Source organism: Aptenodytes patagonicus, chromosome 2, assembly GCF_965638725.1.
Source record: "Aptenodytes patagonicus chromosome 2, bAptPat1.pri.cur, whole genome shotgun sequence".
Classification (NCBI taxonomy): Eukaryota; Metazoa; Chordata; class Aves; order Sphenisciformes; family Spheniscidae; genus Aptenodytes; species Aptenodytes patagonicus.
Genome location: NC_134950.1, coordinates 129,155,842 through 129,174,867, shown reverse-complemented (window position 1 = coordinate 129,174,867; position 19,026 = coordinate 129,155,842). Strand labels below are relative to the sequence as shown.

The 19,026-nt window shown below is 46.5% G+C and overlaps 2 protein-coding genes across 12 annotated transcripts in view; one reads left to right on the top strand and one right to left on the bottom strand.

The window, feature by feature from the left end:
• Nucleotides 1-2,004, top strand: part of LOC143156936 (ubiquitin-conjugating enzyme E2 E1) — a 45,824-nt gene extending 43,820 nt beyond the window's left edge. For all 4 annotated transcript variants that reach the window (XM_076331195.1, XM_076331194.1, XM_076331197.1 and 1 more), the window contains 2 exons: nt 689-836; nt 1,853-2,004. In XM_076331195.1, coding sequence (XP_076187310.1) covers nt 689-836; nt 1,853-1,950 — 246 coding nt within the window. In that variant the 3' untranslated portion in view covers nt 1,951-2,004. The remainder of the gene's footprint in view (nt 1-688; nt 837-1,852) is intronic.
• Nucleotides 2,005-2,390: 386 nt separating this feature from the next.
• On the bottom strand, nt 2,391-19,002 carry NKIRAS1 (NFKB inhibitor interacting Ras like 1). 8 transcript variants are annotated; one of them, XM_076331185.1, is made up of 6 exons: nt 18,961-19,002; nt 18,008-18,100; nt 17,518-17,784; nt 17,178-17,304; nt 9,914-10,155; nt 2,391-7,091 (listed from the first exon to the last, which is right to left on the bottom strand). In XM_076331185.1, the coding sequence occupies exons 3-6, from the start codon at nt 17,734-17,736 to the stop codon at nt 6,852-6,854; spliced, it is 828 nt and encodes a 275-aa protein (XP_076187300.1). In that variant the 5' UTR covers nt 17,737-17,784; nt 18,008-18,100; nt 18,961-19,002; the 3' UTR covers nt 2,391-6,851. The 8 variants fall into 8 exon arrangements, with proteins under 8 accessions (XP_076187300.1, XP_076187302.1, XP_076187301.1 ...); XM_076331187.1 differs by having other exon boundaries at nt 17,652-17,707; XM_076331186.1 differs by lacking the exon at nt 18,961-19,002 and adding an exon at nt 18,298-18,400.
• Nucleotides 19,003-19,026: the final 24 nt, after the last annotated feature.

Sequence of the window (19,026 nt, the reverse complement as noted above, 5' to 3'; positions counted from 1 at the left end):
GGCCGCAGTGATTCACCCCAGGGCTCCCATCAGTCACCCACGTTCTACGTTTCGGTTCCCTTTCCTTCGGATAGGAAGCCTGTGCCGTCACCTGTCACGGCGTGTGTAACACCACTCAGGGGTACTCGGAAGGGCTGGAAACGGTACTGCCAGCCCCGCGCTCGTGAGACTCTTACTTATTTTTTTTATTTTAAATCGGGCTCTTTTTGGTTTGCCTCCGGCATCAGAGATGTACCCGGGCCGTATCTGTTGTTTTACCCTGGAACTACGGGTGGGAAACGGCCTTTTAGTGCAAGGCGGCTGCGGTCGGCCGAGGTGGGGGTGTCGGGGAGCCCCGCCGTTCCCTTCCCGCCGGAGAGCGGGGCGGCGCGGGGCGGCCAGGCCCGGCGGGGGGCGGGTGTGCTCCCGCCAACGGCCGCCAGAGGGCGGCGGCGGCCCGGGGAGCCCGCCCGGCCCGGCCCCGCGGCGGGTGCCAGCCTGACGGCCCCGCTTCGCCCCGGCTCCGCCGGTCACCCTGAACCCGAGCCGAAAGGCCGGCCTTCCTGCCCTCCGCTCCGCCAGCCTGCGTGGGCCCTTTTCCCTTCCCTTCAGTTCTTACTGCCTGTCACGTCATTATTGCAGCTGAGGTGGTGTATTACTGCATCGCGTGTGGTACCCTGGCACGCCGGCTAATAGCTGTTTTTTGCAGGTAACGTTTCGGACAAGAATCTACCACTGTAACATTAACAGCCAAGGCGTCATCTGCCTGGACATTTTAAAAGACAACTGGAGCCCAGCGTTAACCATTTCTAAAGTTCTCCTCTCCATCTGCTCCCTCCTCACAGACTGCAACCCGGGTAAGTCCCCTGCATGGCCAGGCAGGCCGCCTGCCGCCTTGCACCCCACCCGGCACCCGAATAACTTGGCCCTCATCTCATCCTGTTGGCTTCGGCCAGCATGGCTCTGGCCTCCAGCACAGCACGTTTCCATCTCCAGGGCAGCTGGAGAGGGGCTGGAGGTGGTGGAGGTGATACACCCTACCTGCCTGCTGTTCACCGCTCCTCAGGCTGACCCACAAGGAAAGCGGCGGTCCTCCTCCTGCACATGAAAACTCCTTCCCCTTCCAAACCAACTCTGGTTTTGGGTAAGGGTTAAACACTCTTCGCTGGTCTGTAGGACTGTAGTAATTCAGTAACGGAGCTAGAAGAGCCACAAACGCAGTTCTGAAAACAAGGGGATTAGCTTTTTACGTTCCATCATCCATTTAAAACCAGTGACCAACTATGCCGCAAGTAGTCCTCGCTGCTTCTCTAACCCACCCGTTATCCACGCCAGTTAAGAGGAATATGTCTTTGTTTCCAAAGTCAATTTTACAGGTTGTATTTCTATATGTGTCTAAAGATGAGAGAAACACCGGATTTCACACTCTATTATGTATAATAAAAATAAACTTGTTGGAAAAATAAAACCTCTCCTTGAGATCTGATCTTTCCTAGAAGGCAGATTTATAATGATACAAGTACACTTAGCAACGAGTATGTCCCAGGTGCTTTTAGAAGGGGTAAAATAAACCTGAAATGCATGAATTGGTGAAAGACCTCAGTAATGCAGAATATGACTATTGGATTGTTGTCTTTTAAATTCCTTAAAACTTTAATTGTCATTTCGCTCTTTATTAAGTAAAAGATTAGTATGTCACCATAAATACACACAAATCAGTGACGATACAGACTATCAGTTCAGTATATTTAGATTGCTGTAATGTGCCTTACCTGTGTGATTCCCTTGTATTAAATTCACACTTCAGCTTTATTTTTAAGTTTTTATTTGGTAACTTGTCTGAAATAAGTCGTTTGTTTTCTTTTCTTTTCAGCTGACCCCCTGGTTGGAAGTATTGCCACTCAGTATATGACTAACAGAGCAGAGCATGACAGAATGGCCAGACAATGGACCAAAAGATACGCTACATAAATTGGATTTTCGTCAAACTCTTACATTATTCGTCTGTGATGGAAAGAGCTGCTTATGATTTTGAAGGGGTGGGGGGAGGGAGGGTGCTGGTAAAGAGTAGGGTATTTCTATAACAGATTTTATTCAGTCTTTTATTTCCTAAGATTTTGTTGTTGTAACTTAAGGTATCTTGCTACAGTAGACAGCTAGGATTGGGAATAGCATATTTTAAGACTGTAATTAGTTCAGCAATATTAGCTCACACATAGTACTGAGAAGAATGTAAACTTCTTAGACTTCTTTGGTTTTCAGTTTGCTTGCAATATGTAAAAGATTACAACAGCTTAATTTTGTACAGGTACATATGTTGACATTTATGTAAAAGTCCTTTCAGGACTACACGCAGGTTTTGCTCTTTGTTTTGTTTTGGGTTTGGTGGGCTTATTTTGTTCTGGGTTGGGTTTCTTTTTTTTTTTTTGTAAAAAGATGTCGGGATTGTTTTCCCCTATGGAGGGCACATTGGTATTTAACAAATCCTTTTTAAAGACTGTCATCTCATGATCTGTGATACGGAGAGGTGGATATATGGCCTCATATATGAAATGAGAAGTAGTTAATGTATTATTTTATAAGCCAATCTATCTTTGTGAAAAGAATAAAGGGTTTAATCAGGACTTACGGTAACCTGTAGTGAAATACCTTAAGCTGTTTAACTGTAAGGCGTGGAATAGGAGTCACTCAGTGGATTGGTTGTATGTTGTGGGCTACTTAAGTCTGCATTTGTTACTGTGCTAATAAAAAGATGTTTAAAAAAAAGAAGAAGAAAAGATTTCTGCTTAGTGCTTTGCTTTGTCATTTTGCCAGAACAGTGTCTCCCAGTACGCTTTGAGGATTACAGTATGGATAAGGACAAGGGAGATCTGGAGGTGAGTGCATCGACTGCTGCTATTTTGGGAAAATACTTCTAGACAAGCATACAATGAATGACAGCGTAAGACTTTTTTCAACTGTTTACTGTGTAAGTGTTGTGCAGGCTCCTCATGTTGGCCCATGAGGAGCTAACCTGCCACAGAGTCCACGCTAGTTACTTTTTAGCTTAAGTTTTCACAGCGTTGGCTTTTCAGGACTGGCACGTCATTTCAAAGTACAGCTGGAAAAGTGTAAGAGATCTGGAAGGGAAACAGGCAGGAGGTAAAAGGAAGAAGAGAATATCTTCATGGTTTTCTGATGGAGTGGTCTATTCCCACTTGGAAGAGGAGAAGGAGTCGTGTCCTGGTAAGCTAGCAGAAGACACCTTAAAGGAGAGTAAAGGAGACTTAATCTGTAGATCCTTTAACTACCTACAAAGATTATCTCCTAGAGACATGGTGTTTACATTGAGGTGTGTAGCAACAGGGCAGTTAGTTGTGGATATGGCATTTTTGACCACTCCCTTAAGGTAAAGGCCGGAAGTACAGATTCATTTTCACACGGCAAGTACTTCACCGTGCGACATTCATCTGAGTGCTATGTGGTCATCTGCACTCTTGGATTTGTTTTGGTACTTTAAAATAAATTCTGTATATATTTTATTTATATACTTCTCTTCCTATCTATATATAGATCAAATCTAACTTGGTCCAAAGTAATCTGTTAGATTACAAACCCTTCCTTTGCTGGGTGGTTGTGGGTAGTAGTACATTAGCCTCATCCGCTGAACTGCCTTCTTTTGACACAATGTATGTTTTGGTGTATGAGCTCCCTCAGCTGTTTGGCTCAGCCGAGGCAAATTATTGGTATATAGCTGCATCACGCCAGGAGCATCTCTGGTAATCGTTTCCTCCTCTCCTTACCGAGTGAGGAGGTAAATGGCTTAATCTCAGTAGGTTTTTGTCGGCTCCTTGCTTCATGCTATCAGGACATGCCAAATTAACTGTTGTAGCTGGCAGGGGGAGGGAGCTGATTTGGGGTGACTGATCTGCACAGTGTTTATTTATTGGTGTTGGGGTGACGGTTGGACTCGATGATCTTAGAGGTCTTTTCCAACCTTAATGACTCTATGATTCTATTCAGCAGGATAGAAGTTTAAGAGGAACAGAGAAAGATGGTTCAATTTACTAATTTATTTTTCTTTTTTATAATAATTTTTCTCCATTATCTTGTGAAGGGACTGTCTAGCTCTGTAGTAGGTAAGTGATCCCAGTGACCCAGGACAGGTTTTGAATCAGTGGAATAGTAAGAACAAAATACATGTTCTGCCCTTTAGCTACTACATTATACTCTGTACTTTACTTATTAACCCTATGTAAAACTGTACTACAGTGAGTTTAATTTTTACTCAGTACCAGCCACTGTGTGTAGATTGTTTGCAGGGGAGACACTACATTTTCCATCACTTGTCAATAAAATATTATGGTATTTAGAAAAGACAATTGATTTGAGCACTTAAAAAGCATCAGAATAAGCTTATGAAAGAAAACAGTGGGTGGTGGTTGTTTATGTGAATGCCCAAAATGATCTAAACTCATTTCTAATGAATTTAACCAAATCAAAGATAATGTGTTTGCCTTTATGTAACCTGTTTGGAAAAATGGCCTTAGTCATTCGGAAGATCCCTTTTCCTCTTGCCATTCTTAAGACATTGTCAAGTCCTGAGTGTCCAGGGGAGCGAGTGAGCAAGCTAATCTCACACGACATGGCTCTGCCAGCCTACAGGTGACATCAGTCTTGGCAGTGGAATTGGCACCGAGCCTGCGGGGTGCAGAACTGGACGGGAACCAGTCATCTCTGTTCCTTCCATCTCCACACATTTTAAGTTAATTCTGACTTGTCAACCTGCACTCCCTTGGCTCAAGGGTCAGCTTCAGTGACGATGTGCAGTTAGCAGAGGTTTTTGCTTATTTTGATTGATCCAAAGCTGAATCAAGTCCCTCCTAGAAGAAGGGTTCTGCAGAGCTGAAGAGGAGAAACATAACCAATTCCTTGGTGAGAGGTTGCAGCAAGGAGGAGAATGGCTGCTGCTCTGAAGTCACCCCCACTTCCCAAGCACGCAGGCAGACGTGGAGTCTTCTGGGTAGGGACAAGCCTTGAGTACACGTGTGTTCGGTAGGATATAAGTGAGGAGGGAGTGTTGTTCTGCATCATTGGTGGGGACAATGACTATTACTAGCCAGGTTGGGGGAGGTCCTGCTACAGTGCTTACTCAGCTGCAGTGTTGCAATGGAAACAATTGTATGTTTCTAGCAGGGCATTACAAGAGCTTGCTCATTCATAATTGCTCTTATCTTACTCTTTGGCCACAGCAATCCAAACTATATTGAGCAAAGCACATAAACAGTTTCGTTTACCTTCATTATAAAGGTAGGAATACCTGCTTAATTTTTAGTGAATTGTACTGCTGCTCTGACATTAGTAATGCTGACAGACTTTGTCAGTATTCAGGAAGAGCAATGCTATAAGCACACAGCTTAATTGTAATCATTAAGCACACTTACTATTCAGCAGTTATGATATGACAGTGCAAATATTGCTCGTGGTTTTGCTGACTCACAGTGAAATTCTCATTATTTGTTCAAAACAGCATTATTTAGTGGAAAATGAGGGAACTGGGTACTTCAGTTCACTCCCTCTCCCCACTCTTGTCTTCAAATATAAAGAAAAGCTAATATCAATTAATATAAGAGGTTGTTAGAGGCCAAAAGCTGGCTACTCTGTCTGGGAACGGTTGCTTATTCTGTCCCTCTATATCCAATTTTGTTTAGTTTACTGACAGGCTGACCTAGGACAGCCGATTCCTGCAGCACAGGCTTACCAGCGTGGGGAGTCAAATACAGCATGTACAGTTGTGCCTCCTGCTGCTGGACAATGTGCGGCGTATTAAGACCAAGGCCATTTGTACAGGTATTTCTGGGTGTTTGCCATGGGGATGTTCCCAAAAGGCAGCCTCCTACACTCCCTAGCCCCCTCTCACAAAGCAGTACAGCACTTTGTACCGGTTGTTATCTGCCTGTAGCTTCATAGCGAGGGTGGATTACCGCAGCTTGGCTGAACGGCTGGGTGGGAGTATTACGCAATGCACTAAGCAGAGCCCGGGCAGTACCTCCTGCATACAAAATTGCTCAGTATAATTTCTCAGTAAAATTATCACCTGTGTGAATGTGACTGATTTGTACTGGACATGCTGGAACAAAACCACGTACAGCTATGTTGTCCTTCAGGTCGCAGTTAAATTAATGAGTGCTCTGAGAGCTTTTCTGGTTTGTACAAATAAATTCCTGAGCTGAAAGCACTACTTGCCAGACTTTGCTGACAAGCTTCATGTCAGGGTAGATCTGCTCTAATATCTCCCACAAGACTTGTTTTTTTTCTTTTTTTTTTTTTTTTTCTTCCAGACACTAGCAGAAGTTCAGCAGCTAAATTTGCTGGTAGTTGTTCCTCCTGCCCCAAACTTTTCTCCTGCAACAACACACTGACCTCAGCCTCCTGCAGCATCAAAAAGCCCTGTGGCCCTGTTTAAGGTCAAGGTAAAAGGACTGTTGCCATTTCAAACATCCTCTCTCCAAATTGAATGCTTTATTGCAGCTAGTACTATTTATGACTAGAGGCTATAGATCTGCAGGGGGATTGCTTAATGATAAGCTTGGTGATTTATTCCTCAACATGGCTGTATCCAGGCATAGTCAAAGCCCCTGCTAGAGAGGCTATCCCTCCATCCTCCATAACCCTTGGTGCAAGATAACTCCTCTCATGAAGTGCTTTTTAAGGCTTTTACCACCAATGACTTTTTCAAGCCAAGTCCATGAGAAGGAAGGATACCTCTTAGCCATAAGCTTGCTGATTTTATTGCTGAATGAGATTATTGCTTTAAGTGAAACTGTGATAAGCAAATGGCACAGAAAGGACTTCGTCTGTGACCTGGCAGCAGCAGACAATGCTAAGGTAGTTTAGTTATCACAGTTATTCCCTTTGCTCTTCCTTCCAGGCAAGGGAAATGCTGATTTGTTCTGGGACTGGGAGAGTTTGCTGGCTAAGAAGGTGAAGGGCTCAAGCAGTGTTTTCCGATCTGTCACAGTCACTTCCCACAGTCTCACTTTCTCGGCCCTTGCCCATTGCTGTGCTGTTTCTGTTTCCACTTGCCTTTGGTCCAGGAGGTCAGTTTTGTTTCCCAAGACAATAACTGTTACCTACAAACAAAACGAAAGGGTGAGCTTTATACAAAAAGCATCCACCACTCACAATGCTTTTAAACGGCAGGCAAGTAGCAACACAGTTCAGAGCTGTTCTTTAACTTAGCACCGGCACAAGGTAAGCTGCATGTAGTTTGAAAGATCAGGGTCTGGGATTGGAATTAGTCTCATCTACTTGTGGGCTGGGAGCTGGTTTTAATCATAGGATGTGCAGGACTTCCCCTTCTCCCCCTGATTGCTGAAAGGGAAACAATACTCAAGAGAGCCAAACAGCCCTATTCTCCGTTTACTCGGCAATTGAGCTGCCCTAGACAAATGGTAAGAGCGTGACATCTGAGTAGGTCAGAGCAGCGGATGCTTGAGAGATGAAAAATTGCATGGCAGCAGAGAAAGCCTGGACCCCACAGCTGTGGATTTCGCCCAGCTTGTTTTTTTCCCCAAGCCCCAGCCCGCGATACAACTAAAGCCAGCGCTGCCACAAGGCAGGCAGCCGGGCAGGCTGAGCCCCTGCGCCCCTCTCCCAGCCCAGCTGGCTGCCCGCTCCCACATGCACCGTAAGCCACTAGAGGGACCTAAGCGGACAGTCTTCTGTCGCTGAAAGAGTCAGATAAGGACCGGCACCATCCTCTCGGAAGCAGTTTCAAGAGCAGCCGGTTAGCTAACTAGGGCAGCGCAGCTGTATCAAGTCAGACCCTTCGTTGTCAGGATCAATCAAGCGACTTCTGTATCACCGAGACGGTAGAGTGTGGCTGAGCTCAGTGGCCTGCCCGGTACTTCAGTTCTAGGAAGTGCTGAAGGTGGTGCTGGCCACTTAAAATAGGCAGGAGCAGTAACTTCAAGTTAACCGTTTTCTAAAAATATTTTACCAGCGTCAGCTCTTAGGGGAAGCCAGGCCTATATTTATAGCTCAAGGTCCTTAATCAAACTCTGGTCTCATCTCTACGCCAGTGGTTTGACAAAGATCAAGTGATAAAGTCCTCTCTTGCTGATGATTGGGGTTTTTGCTGTGGCCACACCTGCTTGCTCTTTCCTGTTCATCAGGCTAACTCCAGGATGTCTTCTGTTTCTTTCCAGCTAGAGATGTTTGTCCTGTTCTTGTGAGGTCTGAGGCTTCCTTTCTTTTTCTATAGCAGCCCATCCATGGTGTTTGGAAAAAATGTTTTTCCCTCTGCGAAGGCTTTGAAAGAAGCTATAATCTTCAGGCGCATTTACCGCATGCTCCAACTGAATTTTACCTATGGTTAAGCTCTGTCAGTGTGAGAGAACACAACCTCTATTTAGTTTAAAATTTGGCCAGGCTTTAAGGTGCGTGCTGGAGAGCCCCCGCAGCCAGCAGAGGCAAGGAACCAGCCATCAGTGCTTTCTGTCATCTGCCACACAACGGGGGACTGTGCCACTCAACAAGGTGAAGTTCTGCCAGCTCCAAAGCACCATGTGTGGAGACACATCCCTAATTCAGTTAAGGATGCATTCTGGCAGAGCCCAAACTTTAAGCCTCCTGATGCTATCTTAAGGTAGGACTCCTGATGTCACCTTCTACCTGCTTCAAAGCATATTTTACATGGACTAGAAATCACAGGAATAAAACTAATTTATCCAGCTTATTGTGGGCACCACTCTTTTGACTATGTTATCCTCAGTCAGGATCACAACTTTAAACTCCCCCAGAGGGTAAGCAAATTAGCTGTTTTCTGAAATACCTGCGTGCAACGAGAGAGAAGAGTTCTGGCAGGTAACACAGAGAGAGGGACGCAGATCCTGTTGGGGCTGTGACTCCCTCTCTGCATTACAACATGCTGTAAAGTAACAAATCAGGGCCCTCACAAACACAGCGCCTGGGAAAGATTTCCTGCTTGTCCACCTTTCCTTGCCCTGCAGGGGAGTTATGATTGACTCCCATATCCCTGATATACGTGACAATCTGCAGCTCACACCAGCCCTACCAGCTAACATACCTCTCCTGTGAGTGCACGTTTGGCTGCTGTCAAACTCGAAGCCTGCCTTCCTCCACCACCCTATGTGCTGTCAGTACTAAACAAGTTACATTTTTGTGAAGTCTCTCCCTACCATTATCCAATTAATTCTTCATGCACTTTTATTTTTTTTTAACAGCATAAAATAGACGCTTGGAAAGCTGTAGGCTAAAGACATTTAACAGGGAAAACTACTTGAGAATATAAAGATACTGTAAGAAAAGCCATAATGCTAATGCCACATGCAAGTTGTATTTGTTTAGCTAAGCTGGAACACTGTCAGCTGAAAACACTAGCTGCTTTCTAAGGGAAAATAGAGCAGTCATTTCACACAATTGAATTGATTCAATATGGTTGTTAAAATACATTAAAGCCGCTTTGCCAATTGACTATTGTCTGGGAGACCCATTGTCAATTACACTAGTTTGTAAGCCATCAAGTACATGAATACAAAACAAACAAAGATAATGCCCTTCGTTATATTTTTCTATGCACTTGACTTCCTGTGTACAATATCTAAAAAAACATATGAACTGCACTGCTGTAGACCATATGCTTTATTAGTCATAAGTGTCCTGGCTGATGCATTCAGCTAACTGAATTTTAGCTGTAGTAAAGGAAGTAAGGAGGAAAAAAAAAAAAGTGTTCTTTTGCATGACCTGCATGGCACGTGAATTAGCTTCCCCAGCATGAGAAAGCTTCCTTTTGCTGGATTGCCCAAGGCTGTGGGTACATTAGTTTTCCTTTGTATGAGAGTTTTACAGAATCAAAATCTATGCTTTACAACCTTAACTTCCTATCACTGATACACCGGTAAGCCAAGCAGTTAAGGCACCATGCATTTACCTCTTTTTTGTCTCTAAAGACGTCGATCTCCTTTTTGAGCAGTTCAACTCTTTGGAAAGCTTCGAGGCTGGTCACGGCATACACGAGAACGAAGCCATCAGCGACAGAGAAATAGTGTTTTGGCAATTCTACGCCCTCCTGCAGACCCCTGGTGTCATAAAGCCGTAACTGTTCCTTCACACCTCGGTCTGTCTCCACTGATGCCAAATACACATCTTCCATTGTGGCACCCTCTTCTAAGCCTGTTTTAAAACAAGCAGGAAAGTTCAACTTGGTGTAAGCACAGCACCAGTTTTATTTGCAGTACAGCAGAATTTTACCCCACAATAGCTTTCAGTGCATGTTTTCCAGAGTGACTTGACCTGGACTCAACGTTGCCTGACATCCCCATGAAGGGCTGTATTCACAGATCACCGTACCAGCTATTTACAATAGCAACACTGTGTAAATACAACCATCTAATATATGAGCACATGATTATGCCTGTAAAATTAATCTACACAAGATGCACATTCAGGATAGGATAAGATATATGGCTCTTCCCCCAGGTTTCCCAAACTCCAACCACCCAGTGTACCAGTTCTGTGCCAAACATGCTGCGAACGGGCCTGCCCAAACATACCCTTTTGGAAGAACAGCCAAGGAACACCAGACAGTCAAGTACTAACATCTTGAGCCTACTTCTTTGCTTCATACTGAGCTGGATCACATGGCAGAAGCAGGAGTCAAAGGAATAATTCTGGAAATGAATGTGTGTTGGTGGTACAACTAACCAACAAGTGAAATCAAGCCAGAAAGGGAAGGGGATGTTTGCATGCAAGCAAAGTTGCATGCTATTTTACTCAAATACACAATGAGCTTTTTCTATCCCTTAGGGATCTAAAATGACTCAGATTTGCTAATAGGAGCAAGCTCATTTACTGTAAGGTAAGAGCATGCACAAGGTAACAAGCTTTCATATATATATATATCACCTGCTTCATGGTAACTATCTGCATACTGGCTCTCCTTCCTCTCTCCCCACGGTAGATGTGAGGTAATTCAAGGCAGCTTACTTTGAACTAATTAAAACATTTTTTCCAAGCCAAACCTGAAAACACATAGATCACCTTAGCTTCGTGGTCCCCTGGATGCATTTGCATAAGGTTACAGGTCCCAACAAACTATTCCCCCTAGTGTAGCTGGGCCACTTTCAGAGCCGGTTTTAAGTATTCATATAAACCCTCTGCAATCCACGTTTTTGCCTCCGCTGCACTCCTGTATACATGAATTGTTTGCCGTTGCAGGGCCACAATAATGAGCACCGCATTACTCTTTGTCTGCCAAAAAGGGACCATATTAGTGCATTGTTTAAGAAAACACGAGGGATTATCTGGCCTGTGAAAATAAGGATTTTGCTATATTCAATGACACTATTCAAAATACTTCACATTGACAAACAAGCTAAAGCATTCCACCCACGCTGATGGTTTCCCATGATGTATGCAGCATTCCTGTGCAGGAAAGTGGCACAAGCTGTTCTTTTTGCCCCTCTCTGTGCAGTCTTCATAGATCAAACTCTTATTAGGTTTGCAATGAATTAATTTATCTCGCCTCCAAATATAGCCATGCCAACGTGTGACAGCGAAACTAAGAGCAGGAGGACAAAACAAAGGTTAATAAAAAGAGGAAGCACGAAGGCATTCTGTGCCGTTGGAGAATGTGTTACAAGGGCATTTTTAAAGACTGAAGTAGGTAATGGAGCCCTTTTTGGTATAGCACTGTATTTTTTCTTGCTCTGCTTCGTTGCATTGTACAGACAGGTCAAGGAAATATCTAGCATCAGTAAATACTACTTTGGCAAGAAGGACTGAACCATAAGTACCTAAGTTTTCTTTTTAGAAAGCAATGAATAATGTTGTACAGGTTTTTACCATCTAAATGCTGCACTGTAATTCAACAGTCTTTAATATATCCACATTCTCCTGTGACAGTCTCTTCCTAATAGCATTAAAAGTAGCAGTGAAAATTATGTCTTTCAACATCCTACTTGAAAACAAAGAGGAAAAATTAAGATCTAGGAGTTAAGTCAGCAGAATAGAGCAACAAATTTTGATTGGGGGGGGGGCACTTTGGAGGGAACTGGAATTTATGCATCAGTATCAGATTCCAGAGGTGAAATTTCACCTACGTACATTGGGGGAGGGAGTGTATGCAAGTGGATTACTAAGCAAACACAGATAATTTTTAGACATACCTGTGTCACCTTATTCTAGGCCCTGCTTCCAAAGCCCAGACCGCATGCTAGCCACATCTTGCTGGCAACCATATTTACAGTTCTTGTTAGTACCATCTCATTCACATACTTTACCAGTCTCCATTCAAATGTGTGCCGGGAAAGTTGTACGAGCGGCAGAACTAGTCAGGAAAGCCTAGTGTCCTAGGAAGGTGTCTGGCACCATCCCATCCTCCCTGTCACAAGGACCACGGTTTTCCTTTCCTTCGCTGGCATCCCCAGGTGTCCTCCCACCTTCACTACCTGGGTGGGGAAGGGCAGCTTGTGCTGGGGAGTTACTGCCCCGCAGACTGCTGCCAGCTCGAGTAGGTTTTCCTCGGAGGAGAGCATTATCGTGGGCCTTTTCTCCCTCTCCTGCTACCACTTTTTCTAAATTTACAGAAATGTATTATGAGATATCTACTGCTGTGACACAGATAACGGGCAGATGGAACCAGCTTTCGGGTTCAGAAGCTATAGGGGGAAATGGGAACTAACAAGACGGTGAACAATCTCGTGGTTTCTTTGGAAACTAAAGATGAAGAAAGTTAGGGAGGAAAGGGAGGAATAGACAGGAGGTTGATACCATTCTCTAGTGCCTACGTAGCTGGTGCAAGTCTTGGGAGAGGCAGAAAGATCTTCATCTATGTTACCAACTGCTGCAAGGGGAAGCCTCAGTCATAAATTGGGTGGTGTTTCAACCCCTGGTGGTTTCCCAATGAGGAAAAGAAAAGGTTCAATATACTAATGAATACTGCACACTCAGGCTAGACAAGGCAGAGATATTGCAAATACCAAAATAAAGCAAAATTTCATGGCTGGAATTTCAGAAGTTCCCAAATGAATCTCGAACGTAAATGCAGTGCAAATTTTGTGTCTTGAGTACTTTTGAAGATCTCCTATGTAATCTCTCCCTCCCTCTTCCCAGCAGGAATTTAGCAAATAGCTCTTAAAGTCTGCTATTCCTTGCGTTTCTACAACTCCAGGATAACAGGCTTTGCTTACTTAGATCTCAAACGACAGCATATCAGAGGATCCCTGACTTGGAGAAGAGCTGGACAGGACTTAACAGGAGCTGGCCTATTTAGATTTGGCTGCTAGTTAAGTACTGGTCCCACCAACCAGTAGGCACAGTTGTGACCCTCAGTTGCATACATTCAGCTCCATTTTCATCCATTTCTAAAATACAAAGCTGACTGCAGCTCTTCCAGGAGATAGTTTTGATTTAAGAAACAAAGATGGAAGAATGCGTAATTTGATTAATTAGCCTCTACATCTTTGGAGCTGTGAAAGCTAAAACCCCAAATCCCTCCAGCTGAGACCAAGTGAGGCAAATTCTCTCTCGTTATGGGTTCTACCACAGTAATATATGGTGTTTTCATTCCCAGCTAATAAGATGATTTGAAGTAACTCCTTATGAATAACCTGACCACACTAGCTGTTTATGCAGCCAGGAGGCAGAGATAAGGAAAATCGTATTTTCTACAGGGAAAGTTCTCATCTCCTCCTGCTTAGCTGATAAGCTTTACCATAGGTTGAGGGGTCAGAGATATTTTAAAGGCAGAAGGAAGACTCCTTTCTGTGTCATCACTGAACAGGAGCACTGTTTAAGGAAAAACACCTATCCTCTTTACAGATACATCCCATGCCAAAGCTAAGCCAGCACCTCTCCTGTTAGCTCTCTCAAGGGAGCTCAGGCCAAACAGTGCCAGGTACCACAGGTATTTAGTGGGACAAACTTCTGCTGCCAGTCAAGGACCCATTTCATGACCAAAGAGAAAAGACTGGCCTCTCTTTCTTCAGGAGTGCAACAGAAGGTGGAGGATTTGGACAAACACAACATTGAAGCCCCAAAGAGAGATCATCCCAGATACCAGGCAACCGTATACATACATGCAAGCCTTAACAACTGTTTGGCCCGACCTGTGGCAGTATAGTCCCTGTGTGACTCAAAGCTAAATCTGCACCCATTTCAAACATCTCCTTCCAGGTTTTGTTTGATTCCTTGTCTCAATTTAACCAGAGAGGCTGCCAAGCAATACGTACGTTACTTTACACGGCTCTAACAGCATCTCTCATCTTTTTGCCCCCTCCTTTCTCATCCTAGGGCCCAAGCCAAACAGGCCCTCTTACAGTTTTAAAGTTTAGCACAAAGCCCAGTACCACACATTGTTGCTTACATGCTCCAGGGACACAGATACTCCTTTTTGGGGGGTATTCCTCCCTCCCTAGTAATTTTTCCTCTGACCTCAAGCAGTCTTGCCTTTGCAAGAGTGCTAGCTGCTGACCATGTAAGCAACTGCAGCACTTAGGGACTTCATCCACGACAAGCCAGGGAGAGATGAAGGTACACATTTTTCTAGGAAGAAAAACACAGTGCAACTGGGTTTACAGCACCATCACCAAGCACACAGTTAGGAGCATAGGCTCAAAGCCAAGGGCTTTATATAGCAGTGTGAAACCTCCAAGGACACTAATAGCTTCCCCGATAGCAGCTGTGCCACCACTCCTTTTTACAGGAAAGTCAACAGGAGGCACGTTAGCACTGACATAGACTCATGGCTGATTTACAGCCAGGAGGAGACCCCCATGTCAGTGGCTGTGACACCTCGGAGGATGGCACCAGACCTTGTGCTCTGAGCCTGCAACTAAGTTCGAGCACACCTCTTGTCACTGGGAGGAGGATGTGGATGCCATCAGGAACAGAGAGACTCCGTGCGTTGGCTCAGCAGTCCTCCCCACAGCACCCCATCCCCTCTTCCCGGCCCTCGGACCGGCCGCAGAGCTGCTCCTGACGTCAGTCAGGAAGCACAGGTTTTGAAACAGCTTGTGTCCATGTTGCCATACCTGCTGATCTGCCTTGCTAGTTGGGGCTGAACAGACGGGCTTTCAGCAAACACACTACTCCTTTTCGCCTCCTGCCAAAAAGGCCAGCAGCCAAGATGTACATGTCAGCTTTCTAGAGCTCACAAGCTTTAGGAAACGAGGACTGAGATTCAGTAATCATGTTTTAAGCGTGAAGGGACCACCCCTGCAATGGTAGCACCAGCAGCAGGTCTCTGCAGTTTAAAGCCGCTCAGCTGAGGAGCAATCAAGGATTCACCAGTCCTCAAACTCTGTCCTTGCCCAGGGAGACCCTCACAGTGTTGTCCTGCCTCCACAGTTAGTGGGTTAAATCAACACTGATTGGAGCAGTAGCTAAAGATCTTCTGGGAACCGTTTTCACCATACTTCAGGCGCCCTCTTGCCAGAACTGCCCCGGGGGCTAAGGAAGAGGCAGGGAGGACGGTGGCCACTCAGTGGGACTGCCAGAAACACCAACATATCAGTCCACCCCCCAGAACATGCCTGATGGTACACGCGGGTGATATCAAAAGCGCTGGGCCGTGGCCGCTCGTCCCTTGGCACTGCAGTGGCTCTGTACGAGCCCGCTCCTTGCTCCGATCTTGACTCTGCTACTTGCCCTCTTTCTCCAAATGTCTTGGGAATAAGATTTGACCAAAACCATAAAAAACAGGAGGCTACCTTCTTCCTTCTCCCCTTGTGCCCCCCCTCCGCTAGCTGCTCCCTCCCTTACTGTTAACTCCGAAAAATAAGAGCAGAGCTGCGAGAAAGGAAAACTGATCTTTTTGAGAGAGGGGGAATGTCTGCGTTGCGCAATGGCTGAGCTGGAGCAGAGCGTTCAGGAGCGACAGAGGGACACCCACAGCTAAACCCCGGGCACGAGGCCTCTCTCCGGTTATGTCAGCCAGTATCCATGACGTTGTATAATCGTGTACATGGCTGGTTCCATAAATAGCTCCTCCGATCAGCAACACCCGAGTATCCTTCCTGCCTGGGTCGCTAATAGGAGCTCAGGTCAAGAAGTAATGCAAGGCAATACGATTTAAGCAACGTGGCCTTGCTCATGCTGCTCGGGTGTCTCTGACAATCACCGAGCGCGGAGCAGAGGCAGGTCGGTAGCAAAAGGAAAAACCTTCAGCCTGCAGTTTTTGCAACCTTCACGCTGAAAGCTACACGAGGCTACGTGCATAGGGCTCGGTAGGATGCTGGAAACAGATGTTGCTGCAACATTAGAGGAAATCCTCCTTTTAAACAAGGGTATTAGCACGCAGTTCTATATCACGCTTTGCCAGCAAATTCCTCCCATCCACACATTTTAAAGGCACAGTGCCTGCAAAGCACCATTCTAGAAATCCTAGTGTTTATGCAATAACTTACCCCAACATTTAATTTACCGGCCCAAGGAAAAGATACAAATGGACTAGACATCTTCTGTCAAAGCTCTGAGATTCACCCCTGGTGCCACCCCTTGTTTCTGGGTGAGGCAGGAATAATTCATCAGCCTGCTCATCATTGCCATTCCTCTCAAAGCCAAGTCATGTGGAAACAGAGGGAAACAAGCCTGCTTTGCCTTCATTCCCTTTCTTTTGTGCGCAGCAAGTCTCAGACATCCCATGCTCCTCTCTCAAGTCCGTTTTCCATGGGAGGATTTCTTTGAGAGCTGAGAAGCTTGGCCCTCGAAGTTCAGCACAGAATGTGGGACCTAACACAGAGCTGTTTTTCTTTTCAGCGCTTTGATTAAATATTAGCCAAAACCAAGCAAAATAAAGCTTTAAGACAGAACAAAAGTCTAAACAGTCCCTCCATACCTCATCATGTGATATCTATTTATTTTTCAGGCATCTCCAGCATCTTTCAGGGAACGAGATATTATGTAAATATGCAGCAAGCACATCACCTACTTTCTGTGTTTGTTTCTTTTTAAACATTCATGTATTTTATAACTGGGAACATCGTGGAAAGGGTTCTTCTCCAAGCCTCTTTTAAAAATCAGTAAGCAAGGGACTACGAATTTCAAGAACTGCCCAGAGATGCAACGAAACCACATGAATTTCCTCCTTCACTTCAGTGCAGTTTGCAGCCCTCGGTTACTGCTTTTTGGGGGCCCACACAGAACAAGATTCTGGAAAAGGAAACAATCCCCCCCAAAAAGTAAAAATATCTCACCAACAGTATGCTTTCCATAGAGAAGCTGCTCCAAAATCGCAGTCTTTCCCACCGAGGCCATTCCACAAACCACCACCTTGTAGCCCTTTCCCATCTTTCCCGAGAGGGCAGAGTCAGCAGGCGAGCCCTGTGCAGACACAGGAGTCTGTTAGCCTGGTGCAGTGGGAGAGCTCGGCACCAGACAGAAGCAAAGCCCCCGAAAGGCGAGAGGCAAAACACGAAGCAGCGGGTGACTCGGAGGCACAGCTCCCTCCCAGGCGCTCACCAGCGACTGATATTTTTAGGACTAGAGTTTCCTCCCACACCATTTTTTAAGGTTTTTGGCTGCTGCCATCGGTACCGATGCTTGCCTGCAGCCTCCACGCTTGTCCCGTCGGGCTTGGGGAGACTGTTTGCGAGCGCTGAAGTGTGTAAACCCTCTGGGGCAGGGGCTGTGCTTGTTGGTGTGGGTATACACTGCAAGACTTGCGTTACCGGGCTTCGTGTTTTTGCTGCGGGCCTGATGGTGTCTGGTGGTATCAGGACGGCTTCTGGAAACGCGACAAAACGGCAGTTCCATCCATTTTATTTCACGCACAGGAAGTTTCTAGCTTTTACAGACTAGGAGCTAGAAAATAGGAGCATTAAAGGCAGAAGCACAGGAAGGCAAATGCAAAAGCAGATTTTTTGGTCTGTTTTAAATCAGTTTGGATGGGCAGGTGTTGGTTTTAGCAGGAGGCCCCCAGAAGCCAGGGGCAGTTCCCTCTGCAAGTGAGCCATGGCAGGGCAGCAGGCCCTAACTGTCAGGTCACTGTTTGGAGGAGTTTGCCACAGAGAGAGCTGAAGAGTACCTTTTTAGGACCAGGAGGGGCTGGCGTTGTCCTGTCTTGATTCCAGCTTAACTGGGTAACACTTCACAAGCCAGGTGCTCTGCAAAGCATACACTGAAAAACAGAAAGGTTACCCCGCAGCCGCAGGCAGGCAGGAGGGACTTTCAGGCAGGGAAAGCCTGATTCCCATTTTGATTTCCCGGCAGGGCCTGACACCTCCACAGCAGCACACTGGGGACGCTGCTGGGAGCCAGAGAGGGGGACAAAAGCCTCCTCAGCACCAGGCCCCTTCCCTGCTCCTGCAAATTCACCTCTGTGGGCACGGAGGGGGCGCGCAGGGGGAGGCACAGAAACGCTCGGGCACCTGCGAAGCGCCAAACGCAGGAGGGGTGTGAGCAGATCGGGCTGGGGGACCTGTCGGCACCGACAGCAACGGGTAGAGCCAGGGCCTCGGCCCCAGCACCTGCTGCTCACGCTCACCTCGGCGGGGAGCCCCCCTCCGGGGAGCCCCCCCCAGGCCTGCAGCACCGGGGGCTCCCTGGCGCCAGCCAAGGGCACTGCACCGCTCCCCCCCACACACTGAAGAGGCCTTAGGGTTGTTTTTAGGGCTTTTTTCCCCCTTAGGATTTATTATTTCATTTTATGATTTTTTTTTAATTATTATTTTTTAAGGATTTTTTTAAGGGTCCTTTTCAGGATTTCTTTTAAAGTACTTTTTTTTTAGGTCAACCGCCCCCCCCGCCCCGCCCCAATCCCTAGCTAGTTTGGGTCTCTTACGGGGCGGGGGGAGGGGGTGTTTCAGAGGATGCCCCAGCCTGCAAAGCCCCTGCCCCGAGGCCAGCCCCCCAGCTCCGCAGGCCCCCGGCCGTGCCGTGCCCCGGGGCTAGCACCCCCGCCTGCACCCCCGCCTGCACCCCCGCCTGCAGCCCCGCGCGCCCCCGGGGCCGCCCCCCCGCCCCAGCGCGAGCGCGCACCTGGGCCGAGCCTCCCACAGCGCTCCATTGACCCGCGCCGGCCTGGCGGGCCGAGCCCCGCCCCCT